This window comes from Ipomoea triloba, chromosome 5 (genome assembly GCF_003576645.1).
Source record: "Ipomoea triloba cultivar NCNSP0323 chromosome 5, ASM357664v1".
NCBI lineage: Eukaryota > Viridiplantae > Streptophyta > Magnoliopsida > Solanales > Convolvulaceae > Ipomoea > Ipomoea triloba.
Window position 1 is genome coordinate 17296560 of NC_044920.1, and position 13594 is coordinate 17310153.

The 13594-nt window shown below is 36.4% G+C and overlaps 1 protein-coding gene across 3 annotated transcripts; it reads left to right on the forward strand.

Annotated features, from left to right (window-relative positions):
* The first annotated feature begins 2623 nt into the window (after window positions 1–2623).
* Window positions 2624–12601, forward strand: LOC116019507 (zinc finger CCCH domain-containing protein 55-like). Of its 3 annotated transcripts, XM_031259747.1 has the most exons (6): window positions 2624–2771; window positions 6068–6246; window positions 7516–7939; window positions 8467–10876; window positions 11454–11492; window positions 12020–12601. In XM_031259747.1, exons 3-5 carry the CDS (start codon window positions 7548–7550, stop codon window positions 11487–11489), a joined length of 2838 nt encoding a protein of 945 aa, XP_031115607.1. In that variant the 5' UTR covers window positions 2624–2771; window positions 6068–6246; window positions 7516–7547; the 3' UTR covers window positions 11490–11492; window positions 12020–12601. The 3 variants fall into 3 exon arrangements, with proteins under 3 accessions (XP_031115607.1, XP_031115604.1, XP_031115606.1); XM_031259744.1 differs by lacking the exon at window positions 12020–12601 and having other exon boundaries at window positions 11454–11714; XM_031259746.1 differs by lacking the exons at window positions 6068–6246; window positions 12020–12601 and having other exon boundaries at window positions 11454–11714.
* Window positions 12602–13594: the final 993 nt, after the last annotated feature.

The following is a 13594-nucleotide window of genomic DNA, read 5'->3' on the forward strand; positions in this document are numbered from 1 at the left end:
ATACACATATGCATTCATTTCTGAAGTGCTAAATTCCTATACTGACAACCACCTAACCACTCACATTTTAAATTTTACGAGTTGTTAAAGTGCATATTTTTCACAATATGAATTTTAAACAATCTGAACTCACTAATATACAGTAGCACAAAATAAACCAGGTAGTGTGCACACACTTTTAATATAGCATGCACACAGAATTCAATAAGCTATCCAAATTCACACATGCGTTCATCTCTCACAACCATCCAACCACTCACATTTTTAAACTTACAAGTTGTTAAAGCGCACTTTTTTCACAATATGAATTTTAAACAATCTAAAATCACCAATATAAAGCAGCACAAAATAAACCAGGCAACGTGCACACACTTTTAATCTAGTGTGCACAATATATATATATATATATATATATATATATATATATATATATATAAAACAAAATGTAACAGAAAAGAATACTGAAGATTAAATACAAGAACTGTTACAACCATTTATATAATTCATCATAATGTTCACATAATAATATTATTTATAACAAATTACACATATAATCCGTATTAAAAAGCAATAAATTAGGCCATATGATATATAATTGCCCAACAACCCAATCCAAATGTGGCAATTTATACCGTGGACCAGGGTGCACAATGCATTGTGCACCCCATACCAAAACGACGTCGTTTTGGTCATTTTAATTAATGGTTTTTTTTTGGAAATCACGTTTCCCGTTTCGATCGGTCTGTGTATTTGTGTTAATATTCTGTGTATTCTTTAAAGACATCCTGTGTATTGTAGACTACGATTCTGTGTATTCATCTTAGGGGTACTTAAACATAGGTTGTATCAATATTCTGTGTATTCTTTCAAGTCATTCTATGTATTCTAGACAAGGATTCCGTGTATTCATGTTAGTGGTATTTAAATACATGGGTGATGTGTTTGTGTATTTGGTGTTCTCATATTCTCTGTATTCTTTGAAGGCATTTTGTGTATTGTCGACTAGTCGACGACTACGATTCTGTGTATTCATGTTAGGGGTACTTAAACATAGGTTGTGACGTGTTTTGTGTATTTGAATGCTAGGAGGATGATTTTTGTGTAGTTATGTCAATATTCTATGTATTCACTCAAATCATTCTGTGTATTCTAGACAAGAATTCTGTGTATTCTAGACAATGAATTTCATGAAGTCATTCGCGTCCACGTCCACTAATATCGAAACGACGTCATTTCGGACCAGGTTCCACAATGCACTGTGGACCCTGGTCTACGATATAACGATTGTCCAAATGTACCTAATATTAAATGATCCAATTTATTTTCCTTTTTAATGTACCTGAAGGCCTAAAGTATAAATTTATTTAGGTTTGAACTCGACCAGACCTGACCTAGATGTACCTAGCTATATATACTCATTTTAGGTTTTTTTCTAGAATTCTATTTTACTCTTAGTCTCTTACATTATTTGCAAAAGCGCCCCTCATCCCTATCACCTCTCACTCTTGTGATCTCTTCACTCTCACCTACCCATCGCTCTCTTACGTTTTCTCCAGCATCTGCCTCTTCGCCTCTCGTGACTTCGTCTCCGGCCTCTCTATTGTACCGTCACTCCTTTACTTCATCTCTTATTCTCCGTGGAATCGTGTCTTCGCCTCCGGTTATTCATCTCCCGGTGAATGTCTTCTGTCATCTCGATTTTTGAGTTTTAGATACTCATAGGCTCAATTCTCAATCGCTCTTTCTCTTACCTCTCTCGCTATTTACATAGGAAACTTTAGAGAGAGAAAAAAATTACTGTAAGGAGGAAAATGTGTTTTTCCGTTGTTTGGTTGAATGGAAAATGTTTTCCATTGGAACTTGAATTTCCAAAAGTTAAGGAAAACAAATTCTTAGTTGAAAAAGGTGGTATTTTGTTTTCCATGGAGTTTGGGAAGAAAGTTTGAGCAAGTAGACTATTTTACCCTCATCAATAATAATATAATATATTATAACTATTAATTGTTAATGGCATATTAGTCTTTATATTCATAATTCTTTACTATTCCAAATCCAACCAAACAATGAAATTCATATTCCCAGTAATTTCTTTTCAACCAACCAAACAATGGAATTCATATTCCTAGTAATTTCTTTTCCACCAACCAAACAATGGAATCTATTTTCATGGTAATTTGTTTTCCATGGAATTTGAATTCCATTTCCTTCAAATATTTTTCAGCGAACCAAACGAACTGTAAGTGAATTTGTTCTGGGACCCACTGCCCACAAAAAATTATTTGTTTCGCTTAATGTGCGCACCCATCAAGCACGTATACTGCACACCAACTGAACATGTTAAAGATATTTCAATTTTTTTTCTTAGCTCTCGCCTATTTTATCTTTCATAGTCATATGCAAAAACCTATTAAATATCCAACTAATGTTGTTAACCTATTAAAAGTTGAAACTAAAGAAGGATAGAACGTATAGTATTTTCCAAAATAAAATGACAAGATAAGTGGAATAAATTGTCTAAATACCAAAAATCCTACTAGATGCCAAAAATCCAAAATCCAGCAAATCTTATTCTCTCTCGGTGTTTAAGAGTAAGGCTGCGAAGACTTCTGCTGTAGTCGGTCAATATACCCAAACCCACACCGCACTCTCAACTCTGCAAAATCCTCTCAATCGGCCTGCTTAGCTTCTCTACGGAAAACCAGAAGAACAGCGAAAACAAGCCGTATTCTATGCCTTCGATCTCTCTCTCTCAACCCTCTCTATCACCACAGGTGAGCTACTCTCTCTCTCTCTATATATATATATATATATATACACACACACACACACACTGTGACAAACACACACGTTGTGTGTACAAGTGGTCCAAGTGGAGTGTGTCTATGTACTTACGTATGTGTTTCTTCCGCCGTAGGGATTTTCATTTTCGTTTTATTATCAGTTTGAGCTTCACTTTTCTGCTACTGTAGTCACTATGCCTGTATAATGTGCTTCTTAGTTCTTAATAACCTAACTGTCCGTGTTTATATGCCGGAGAAGCAGATAAAAATATGTTCTTAACTTTGTTTATTAGCCCTTTTTTTCAAAATTTAATTTTTTGAAAATATGATTCTGTATCAGTGAATGTTCAATTGATGATCATAGTTTAGGTTTAAGAGAATTTTGTGTTGTGTATATCTTTTTTGGGTTCATACTAGAGGAACTGGAGGTAGGATTTGAACCCAGGCTAAATGGTTTACTAGAGGAACTGGAGGTAGGATTTGAACCCAGGCTAAATGGTTAGACAGTGGTTTGGCTTACTGGCTTACTACTAGGCTCAAGTGTTAAACCCAGCTTCAACCAGTTTGATGTGGTTGGACTGCTTTTGGTGCAAGGAAGAACCATGGGGTTGAACTCCTAAATTGAGTTTAATAATGCTAATGAAGCATTATTAAGGCAATTTAAAGTAGTTGAACTGCTTTAAGTGCAACTACTGTGCAAGGAAGAAATTATGTGATTTTATGAGTGGAAAATATCTGGACTTTGCTTTTTGTAAATGCTGAAACAAATAACCATGGATATTGCAGCTTCTAATTAAGAGTGAATTGGGATTTGATTATAAACAGTTCAGGTTCTATATGATGAGTTTCTTTCAGTGCTCTTGCTAAATAATTTTTATAATTTTCTTGACATTTAGTGCCTATTTGTTATAAGATATGAAATGCACATCTTTTAAAGGGGTCAATGATAGTACTTTGAAGTGTAAAGTTCACTACTTGAGATCTAAAAAGCACATATTACCATTATTTTTGAATACTTCTGCAAACTGACAAAACCGGCATCCAACATATAATGAAATCATATTCCAGAATTTTCATATTTTCAACAAATAAACCAAATTGCAGAAAATTTGAAAGTCATGGCAATTGCCACAAATAAATTAATTCATTTCAATGCACCACATGCAATTTCAGAGATAGAAGTAGAAGAGTTGCATGGAGAATAACATGCAACAGATGAGGAGGTTCCTACTTGAAAGAGGGAGGGAATCATACCAGATTTTGAGATATATGCAGTGGATGATGATTGTGATATGCTCCATAAGAGGATAGTCTTACTGGTTGTTGGGTAACTTGTCCCTACTAAAATTCTCAAAACCTTTTGAAGTTGTAACCATATAGCCATATTACAATCAAACAAGCAGCTTAGTGAAGCACAATTCAGCTGTGAACATAACTTTGTACTTTTGACCCTGAACATACACCTCACTTTAGTGTTCTGGAGAGTAGTATACATATTTTGAAAAGAAGAGAGCAATAGAGTGATGAAGATCCAAACTTTGCAGGAGAAGTAGTACTTGCATTCACGTACAGTTACGAGCTTACAATTGGTCAAAGTCAAACAATTCTAATAGTAAAAAAAATCTAATGAAGTATGCTTCAAATTCTCACTTTGTGCTTCAGGAGACCCAAAACATGCAGTTAACTGATGGCCTTTTGCTTGTGTTGCCTGAAGAGCAGAAGAAGAGGTTGTGAAGTAATTGGATGATAGAGAGTGGTTGTCACTGAATTTTGAGCAAATTGATCCTAAAGGCCTAATTTCTTAGGGAGAGGAAATCCCACACATCTAATCATCCGTATATTTGAAGTGAATCCTCTAGTACTTGTGGCTTGCTATTCTTCCAACCAATTTGGAGAAGAAGCTGATTTGGGAAAAAGGTTCATCGGGAAAAGCAGTTTGGTTTACTACATTGTTGATTAACGTAAATAAATTCCCTAGAGTTTCAACTCCAATCAAGTCAAGAAAGAAAGTTGAGATATGTGCCTGGACTCCTAGAGTTGAGTCACGCATAATAGTTACAGTAAACCACAACTATAAGTGATCCCTTCATTAAAAACTATATTCTTATTGCTAGTTTTTTATTGGAAAGAACTTGTAAGGCATCTCATGGTCATACTATAGTTAGTGAAACTGCCAAGTCAGCTCAAGAAGTATATTCTCTTGCATAAGTATAGTCATGCTATAGTCAGTCATCTAATGCTCACATTGGGCAGTTGGATGAATCCACTATACCTGGGGAGTGAGGACTATCAATTTTGCTTTATAGCTCTTCAAGAGGCCTTTTAGTTTGCTACAAGAAGTACTAGTACTTGGGAGTGCTTATTTGATGTTTATAAATGTGGCCATAGGTGCTTGATTTGTTGAAGGGGGATGTGTCTTCTAAATTTTGATTTTGTGGTAGTATGGTGACTTTTTCTTGTAAAGGTGATTTATTGTATTCCTAGACTAAGCTATTTCATTTTCAAAAAAAAAAAAAGACTAAGCTATTTGGGTGTAGGTAAGATGGTTGAACTAAGTGTGTGCCATTCAACTTTAGTATGCTTCATATGTATGAAAAACAAATTGGCGCATTTTGATGCCAACATAATTTAACTCATTGTGGGTCTTGGAGGCAAACTTGTGAAAAGCGTGCGAAAAGCGTGCGCTTTTCTGCTTAAACGCAAAAGCGACACAAGCGAGCCCTTGGGGGTGTTTGGTTATTGGCTTATAAGCCAAATTTTAGCTTATTTGATCAAATTTAGCTTTTTGACCAACCAATAAGCTATTTTGAAGTGTTTGGTAAATGACTTATTGGCCTTGGCTTATTGGGCCAATAAGCTGAAAATTGAAAAGCTAATGAATGTAGCTTTTTGTATCAGCTGGTTGGGAACAATGGGTATATTGACTATTTTATCCTTTAAAATCAATGGGATTTACTGGTAAATGGGTTGCGTGTTTGTTATTTTATAATAATAATAATAATAATACCCTTAAATGTCATTTTACATTCAATCAGCTACTAGTAAACAGTTAATTTACTAAACAGTTTTTTATAACAACCAGCTGGTCAAACCAGTTAACGCAATCAGCCATCAGCTACTAGCTAAACCAACCAGCTATCAGCGGTTTGCCAAACAAGGGTCTCTACGCTTCTTCAAGGATGAAGAGGCGACCGCTTCTTCTCGCTTTTCTCTGAAGTTCGCTAGTCAACGGAGGTCAGCGATAAAAAAATTACCAAAACTCCAAAACTGACGCAAAGCTACTTTAGTGTTTCATTTTTTCTGCCTCATTCGCACATAGCACTTCATCGCCGCACCTCCTCCACCATCCAAACCCTCCTCGTTGCGCTTCCAATCACACTTCCTCTTCGCCGCCTCCACCTTGCCGTAGTCACCTCCTCCCTACGAGCCGACTGCTCACCGCCAACGCGAGTACGCCTAGGTCAAGGTAATTCTTGATGCCCCGGCACTTGTCTTTTTTTTTTTTTTTTTTTTTTTTTGAATTGTTGTCCGGAGTCGCCAATTGAAGCATTGAATGCCGATGGGTGCCTGGGTCTTTTCGTTGTTAAATACTTAAATTGAGTGTTTTGGGTTAAATGGGAGTCTAGCAGGTCAGATTTTGTTTTTTTTTTCGTTTTTTTTTTTTTTAATTCTTTATATAATATTAAGTTATTATTGGTAATTTATTAATTATTATTGTTATACACTTATAATTAAAATCTTAAATTACAATTTACAATTGTTGATTGTTGAATTGAATTATTAAGATGTTAAATAGTAATGTTATTTTGCATTATTATTTGAATATTTTTGAGTATATATTAATTTTTTTTAAAGTGTCGCTCGCTTTGCTTTAAAGCGAAGCCTTGGCTCATCGCTTCGGTGCACTTTTCGCTTTCAAAAGTTTGCCTGGAGGTCTATTGAAAGTTGACCTTCATTAGCTAAAAAATGGTATTATATTGGAATGTTATGCTTTTGATAATAGCAATAAGTGACCTGGAAGTTTTGAGACCATGAAAAGTTGATTGTGAAATCTCCAATCCCAGTAATTCTAAGTGAAGATGTATTTTTGATGCTTCTGGTCTAAATTGTGATGCAATAAATAACAAGTAACCTGGACACTTTTGAAACCGTAGAAAATTGACTGCAAAGTGCCAAGTATTATCAGGCTGAGCAAAGATATATTCTTGATGCTTTTGCCTAAGTTGTGATTGCAATCTTCTCAGTTTCTCATAGATTTGACTTTTTTCCTTGGGCCTAACACTTATTTCTCTCTTGTTGCCAAACACTGGAATATAATTGGGACAAGCTTCTTTATTGCTGCCTATTAGCAGAAAATACTTCTATTATGAACCATCCAATCATTATAAGGCTGGGTACAGCCGTACAGTTATATTCAAGATGCTGTTGGTTTTGATGTTTATCTCCCTAATTCTCATAGATGTGCCTGTACTTTTCTGTTTGCTAAAAACTTCAGTTGCTCTTGAAGCCAAACACTAGAATAGGAATAGGCACAAGCTTCTTTGTTGCAGCTTACCAACTGGCACTGCACTGATTCTTCCTTGTAATATATACTTTGTAGTGTAATCATATTTCCTATTGGTTCGTCTCTGTATGTGTACTTTGATGTGCATAATCTGGGACATATTATGGAATGAAAGCAGGAATACGAGTACTCTGTTACTTAATGTAATCATGTTGCCCCGTGGTCTTTCAGATCATGCTGTACTTGGGCAGATAATATCACTGATGCTTGTAAACAAGGGTGTTATGGGTGAAAGTGTGAGAAAGCGCAGATCTATGTGGGACACTGAAGAAAATTTCTCTCGTCATGAGTTGAATGCCAAAAATGCATGGGTTGGGAAGTGTGACTATCCCAGTCATGATGGAAGAAGTTATCAGGAGCAGGTTTCTTCAAAAACTGATAATTCATCCAAACGGCATTCTGGCTGGAACCACTCACCACAAAATAGTCTTCTTCAAACAAGTCAAAGGATCAGCAAAGATGTAGAGCGACTTCCAGAAACTGAGGAGCATAAAAGGGAAAAGTTTTATCATGAAAACATGTCTCCAACTTTCGATGGACGGAGGCAACTAAGGAATAGCCAGTTCCCTGAACATGGTTTGAGTCAGTCTCGCAGGTCTGCGACTGTGTTCTCATATGATGCATCTTTTCGGTTGATTACCTATAAACAATGTTATGATTTCACTTATAAATGCCTGTTTTTGTTCTATTTATATTTAAACATTCATTCTGAAATAATATCAGTGGAAAACATATAGAATTTTTATGAAACTTAGGGGCTTAGGGCCTGTTCAGTAATGTGGAAAAAAAAAAATGGAAAAATGGAAACATGTTTAGATGGAAAATAGAAAATAATTGGAAATAGAAAACATTTTTCCAAAATTTCCAACTTTGCAATGAAAGTAGGAAAACTTGGGAAATTGATCTTCCATGTTTATCAGTATAGTTTCTTTTTTTTTCCTCAAGTGGAATCCATACTTTTTGGAAAATGAAAATTGAAAGAAGTTGAAAAATGGAAAAAGTTGAGGCAGACTAAACAGGCCTAGTTTTTTGTTGAGCAAGATAGAGCACTGTCTTTTGGGTTTCCTGAAGTTATTTTACTTGTTTTAGAGTAATTTTTTTTAACTTTCTATTGTTTACTAGGCATCCAGGAAGAGGCAGGAGCAGGAGTCCTGGAAGGGCAAAAGGCAGGAGCAGAAGCCGCAGCTGGAGTAGGGACAGAAGATGGAGGAGTAGAAGTAGAAGCAGGAGCAGGGACAAGGGAAATTTAAGAGGCAGGAGTAGAAGTAGTTCTCCAAATTACAAAGGTGATCCATATGGATGGGATGATAGACAGATAGGATCTCGAATATCATCTAAGGTCTGTAGAGATTTTGCCAATGGGAAGTGTAGGAGGGGTGGTGAATGCAGGTTCTTTCATCCAGATAACTTCAAGAACAGGGATGGATATTCATCAGAGTACAACTTGGCTGAAAGATGGGGTAGCAGGAATGAGAATGGAGATGCCTCAAGATATGCTGATACTGAAGCACTTGAAGTCCATTTTCGTGGTAAGATTCCTGATGCCTATAATATAGAGCATGAACACCCCAGGAACAACAGAGGTATGATTACTTGCAAGGATTTTGTCAAAGGTAAGTGTCGCTGGGGAGCATCATGCAGATTTTCTCATTCTGGTACTTCTGGTCACAACTATGATAGTAGCATTAGGAATGCATCCTCTGATTATGATCGGGAGCATGAACCAAGTAAAACTAGTAAAACTTTGTGCAAGTATTTTGTGGCTGGGAAGTGCTATAGTGAAAACTGCAAATTTTCTCATGATGGCCCTACACCTAGCAATGTTGAAATGAGGCCCTCTGATGACATTGGTGGCCACAGATTGGATGAGAAGAATGACAGCTGGGTTTGCCCAAAATGGAATGATGCAGAAATGGACTCAAGCTTCGTGAGGGCTTCTAGGCGAGGTGATAATGTTGGAAAATCAGACAATTCAGGTGCAGTTGATACTGATAGAAATAATCATATTGGGGATCATAGCGTTGCTGACACAAACAAGTTGTGGAATAAACCAGTGTGGGATGATGCAGCTAGGGCCTCGAACCTTGAGAAGAATAGTGAGTGGGATGACACTGCTTTGAGGACAAATCCTACAGTTACTGTATCTGTTGATCAGATCAATAGTAGATGGACCTATAGTTTAGAAAATGAGAGAGCTATCTGGCAAAATACTGCTTCCTGCGAGGAAAGAGATGCTACTCCTAATGTTATAGCAGCAAAGACTTCTGAATCTATTCTGGAAATTTTAACCAACAATCAAGAAAATAATATACTTTCCCAAGCTTCACAATCCCGAAATTTGAATGGAAGTTCAGTTCATGGTGAAAGGCAGGACACAATGAAAGAAACTTCAGGCATCTTTCTTTCCACCAAAGTCATGCAGCCTTGTCTATCTTCAAATCGTTATATTGGGTCATATCCTTTTGAGGACAGTGGCAAGACAATTATCTCTAATGTGTCAAATGATTTAAACAACTCTAGACAGAGTATCCATCCAGTTTCATTGCCTGAACAAAGTTTTAATGAAACTAGTGCAATGGCTAGCCGAGGCTCTGAATATTCTTCATTTTTGGGTGGAGCTGCCCAAGATGAGGCTAGGCTGCATGCTATCCCTTCAAATGGACATGGCATTAGGTCAAATGAGATCAGACAGAGCTGTCAGAAAGAAGCTGCCACCAGACCGGAGGTGCTAGAGTTAAGTGCTCTGCAAAATCTTTCTGGTGCTATATTCAGTGTGCAAACAAGTCAACTGCATGGTTCTTTGGCTTCTCTCACCAAGAAATTTGAGCATGAGCCAGCTAAATCTCAACTACATGCAGTTCTTCCTTCAGTTGTCCCTTCTGATTCCAACTCTGAACTACTTCCCACATACAATGCTGTGTATACCCAGCCTAATCCAATGATAAATGCTCCAGATCTATGTCATGCCCATAGTGATGGATTTAAGTGGGGTACACCTGGCAACTATGTAATGCCAGCTGCCAATGCTTCCTATTTGGATAAACAGGAAACTAGTGTTTCTCTTAAACAATCAAATGAATTACCTGCCTTGAATTCTGAAAATAGAAACATAGATAAATTTGATGATTCAAATGTGGAGTACACCAAGGATCTATGTTTGAAGCTACAGGAGGCTGTTGCAAAATCAGAAGTAAAGAGAAACAATAGACTAGTTGCCAAAGAATGCGATGATGGGCAAGAAAATAAGAATTCCCATAAAGCCAATGGCCGCGGCAAGGATGAAGAGGTAAATGCTAACAAAGATGATAAGGTGATCCGGTTGTTCAAGAATGCTCTTATAGAATTTGTTAAGGAGATCCTGAAGCCCACTTGGAAAGAAGGTCGGATGAGCAGAGAAGTACACAAGACTGTTGTTAAGAAGGTGGTTGATAAAGTGACTGGCAGTATTCAAGGAGATCATTTCCCTAAAACACAAGACAAAATTGAGCAATTTCTGTCCTATTCCAAAGCCAAAATTAACAAACTGGCACAGGTAATTTAGTTTCATTTCTTGGTTAATGCATTGAAGTTCAAAATCCTTAGACATGTGTTTTTTAAATGAAACTCACTCAAGGGATCATTTTAAAAATGATCACAAGTATGGCAGAAATGGAAGCTAAGTTGAGTATAGTTCAAAGATGGTTTGGGCATGTTCAGTGTGTAGGTACTATAGATGCACTATTTAGTAGTGATATTTAGAAGTAGTAGGAGTAGGATTTAGGTGAGATAGGGGTTGACCAAAAAAAAACTTGGTTAGATGTTTTAAGAAAAAGGGGCTGCACCCAAAGTGACACTAAAGAGAGCTCAATGGAGAAATATAAATGAGGGTTGGCTCATAGCTGCATCATTCAAGTGTTTCCCACCTTTCCCTGAAAAAAAAATGAAAATAAAAAATAAGCTGCTTCATATGATCTGGTGTCTGTTTGGGAAAACAAGAGGGGTAAGAGGAAATAATTTTCTGGTCTTGAGACATTCCTGAGAATGTTTTTAAATTCTTATTATGTTTGGCACTGGTCTCTTCCTTTCTGGATATGCAGACCACATCCTAAACCTCTCTTATTCTCTTGCAGGCATATGTGGAGCGATGTCTAAAGGCCAACACTTGAAATGTAATATTCAGATTTTGCCATTTGTTTTCTTCGTGTATTATTTCGTTAAATGTTTGGAGTGTTACATTTAAGTTTTTTTTTTTTTTGTTTTTTGTTTTTCTGAAGTCTTATTTGCCTAGAGTATCAACATGTTATGTATTTACCTTTGTCTTTTAAAGCAAAAATCTTTTTATTTAACTTCATTGAATTAAATACAGCCATCAATTTCTCTTATCTTTGGTATGAAGTGTGACTTTTGTCTGCTCCTTAAATGGAAATTTACCAGTATTACATTTTTGGTTTTATTCTTTTGTTTGGTTATATTCAGATAGTGGATGTTGATTGGGTGATAGTTGCATATGAGTTTAAATTAATTTCTTCTTGTTAGAAGCTCCCCATCCATGTGCTATTGTGCCTCGAAATATTTGAGGATGATTTTCTAAACTTGCATCCAAGTGTTTGATGCCATTTTATTTTGTGTTTCTTTTGCTTCAAAACTGTCAAGGATGTTCTGAACCTAATTTTGCCTCATATTCTCATGCAATTAGGCATATAGTTGATGTTGACAAGATGGACAAAGGTACAGAACCCCAAGTTCACAAGGTCAAGGTGAAGGCAAAAGTTGTCCTCTACTGTGATTTGGAACTTAGGTAGGTGAATTATAGAAGAAAGCACTGTTAAAAAGAGTTACCATCTGGGTTTCTGGGGTTCTCCGAGTATAGTGGTTTTATCATGTTTAGTTCTAAATTTTCAAATTGACCACCTCTGGTTTCGACTTTTAAATTGTTACTATCTGTGTCCAAGTAACCACCCATAGTTTTTAAACTTTCAAAATTTAACTAGCCTTTGTCCTTCTAAAGTTAGAGTTGGTTAAATTTTGAAAGTTGAAGAACTATGTGTGGTTACTTAGACCATGGATGGTACAGGTGGTTAATTTGAAAATTTAGGACTAAACGTGACAAAATCACTATACTCCGAGGACCTCTTATAGCATTGATGTATTAAACTAACCTCTTTAGGTAGTTAATTAGGTTGCTGTAGGACTTTGGATACCCTTTTGTAGGTAACTTATGTATCTTATCTTGTAGCAATTAGCAAACTCGTTGATGCATTGATGTGTACTTGCCCCATATTGTTTTACTTGTCTATATTACGTATATCTTAAATTAACTCTTTTTTAAAAAAAATAATAATAATAAATATAATTAAACTTTTATTGCAGTTTTTAAACATATGAATTTTATAAATTAAAGGGATAAGGGTCAAATAGGCCCTTCAACTATAGGCTAAAGTGCAATTCAACCCTTCAACTACAAAAAGCTTCAATTAGACACCTTAACTTCTCATTTTTATGCAATTTAGTTAAAAACTTATTAAATTTGTTCAATTAGATCAATTTGTAGGTAAAAATAGGGTAATAACAGGTAAAAAGATTTTAAAAAATAAAAAGTAAAAACAGAAAATCAAAGAGAGTTGGCTTCTCCCCGTCAACGGAAAAGCTAATAATTTTCTCCGGTTAGAGTAGTCGGAAAGTTCATGGGAAGGCAACCGCCGGTCTTCCGCAATTATCATAATTCATAACAAGATTTCTTCTTGTTTTTCTTATTGTCTTGGCTCATGGCAGATCTTGAAGGAATTGTTTGGACATAATTGAAATAGCATTTGCAGGTGGTGAAAATGACAAGGTCTTTGTTTGCAAATCTTTGCTTCAGCTTCTGCGTAATGTTGGATCTGATGTATGCGTTGCTTACAATGCTCCAGAGGGTAGAATTCCAGGCATAGTTATTTGCTGCGTGGCTGTGTGAAACCTTGGAGAAACGAAGTTACGATGTCAAGCTCAGTTGAGAATACTGGAATTGGTTCCGGATTCTGTGATGCTTGCCGTACAGGGTGGTAATCGATGAGGCGGCGTTGCTAGACAACTGGTGGCTTCTCATGCTGCTAATTTTGCTGCTCGCACTGGTGTACCCGACGGAATGACAGCGGTCCATGGAAATGTAGCGGCTACTGCTCCAGATTTCGATGAAGGCACTGTCGGAGCTAATGGAATTCCAGAGGGGAAAAAAGCTGTCCTTGGAAAAACACTTCATCCGTAGCATACATCTCCCATTGTCCTTGGAAAA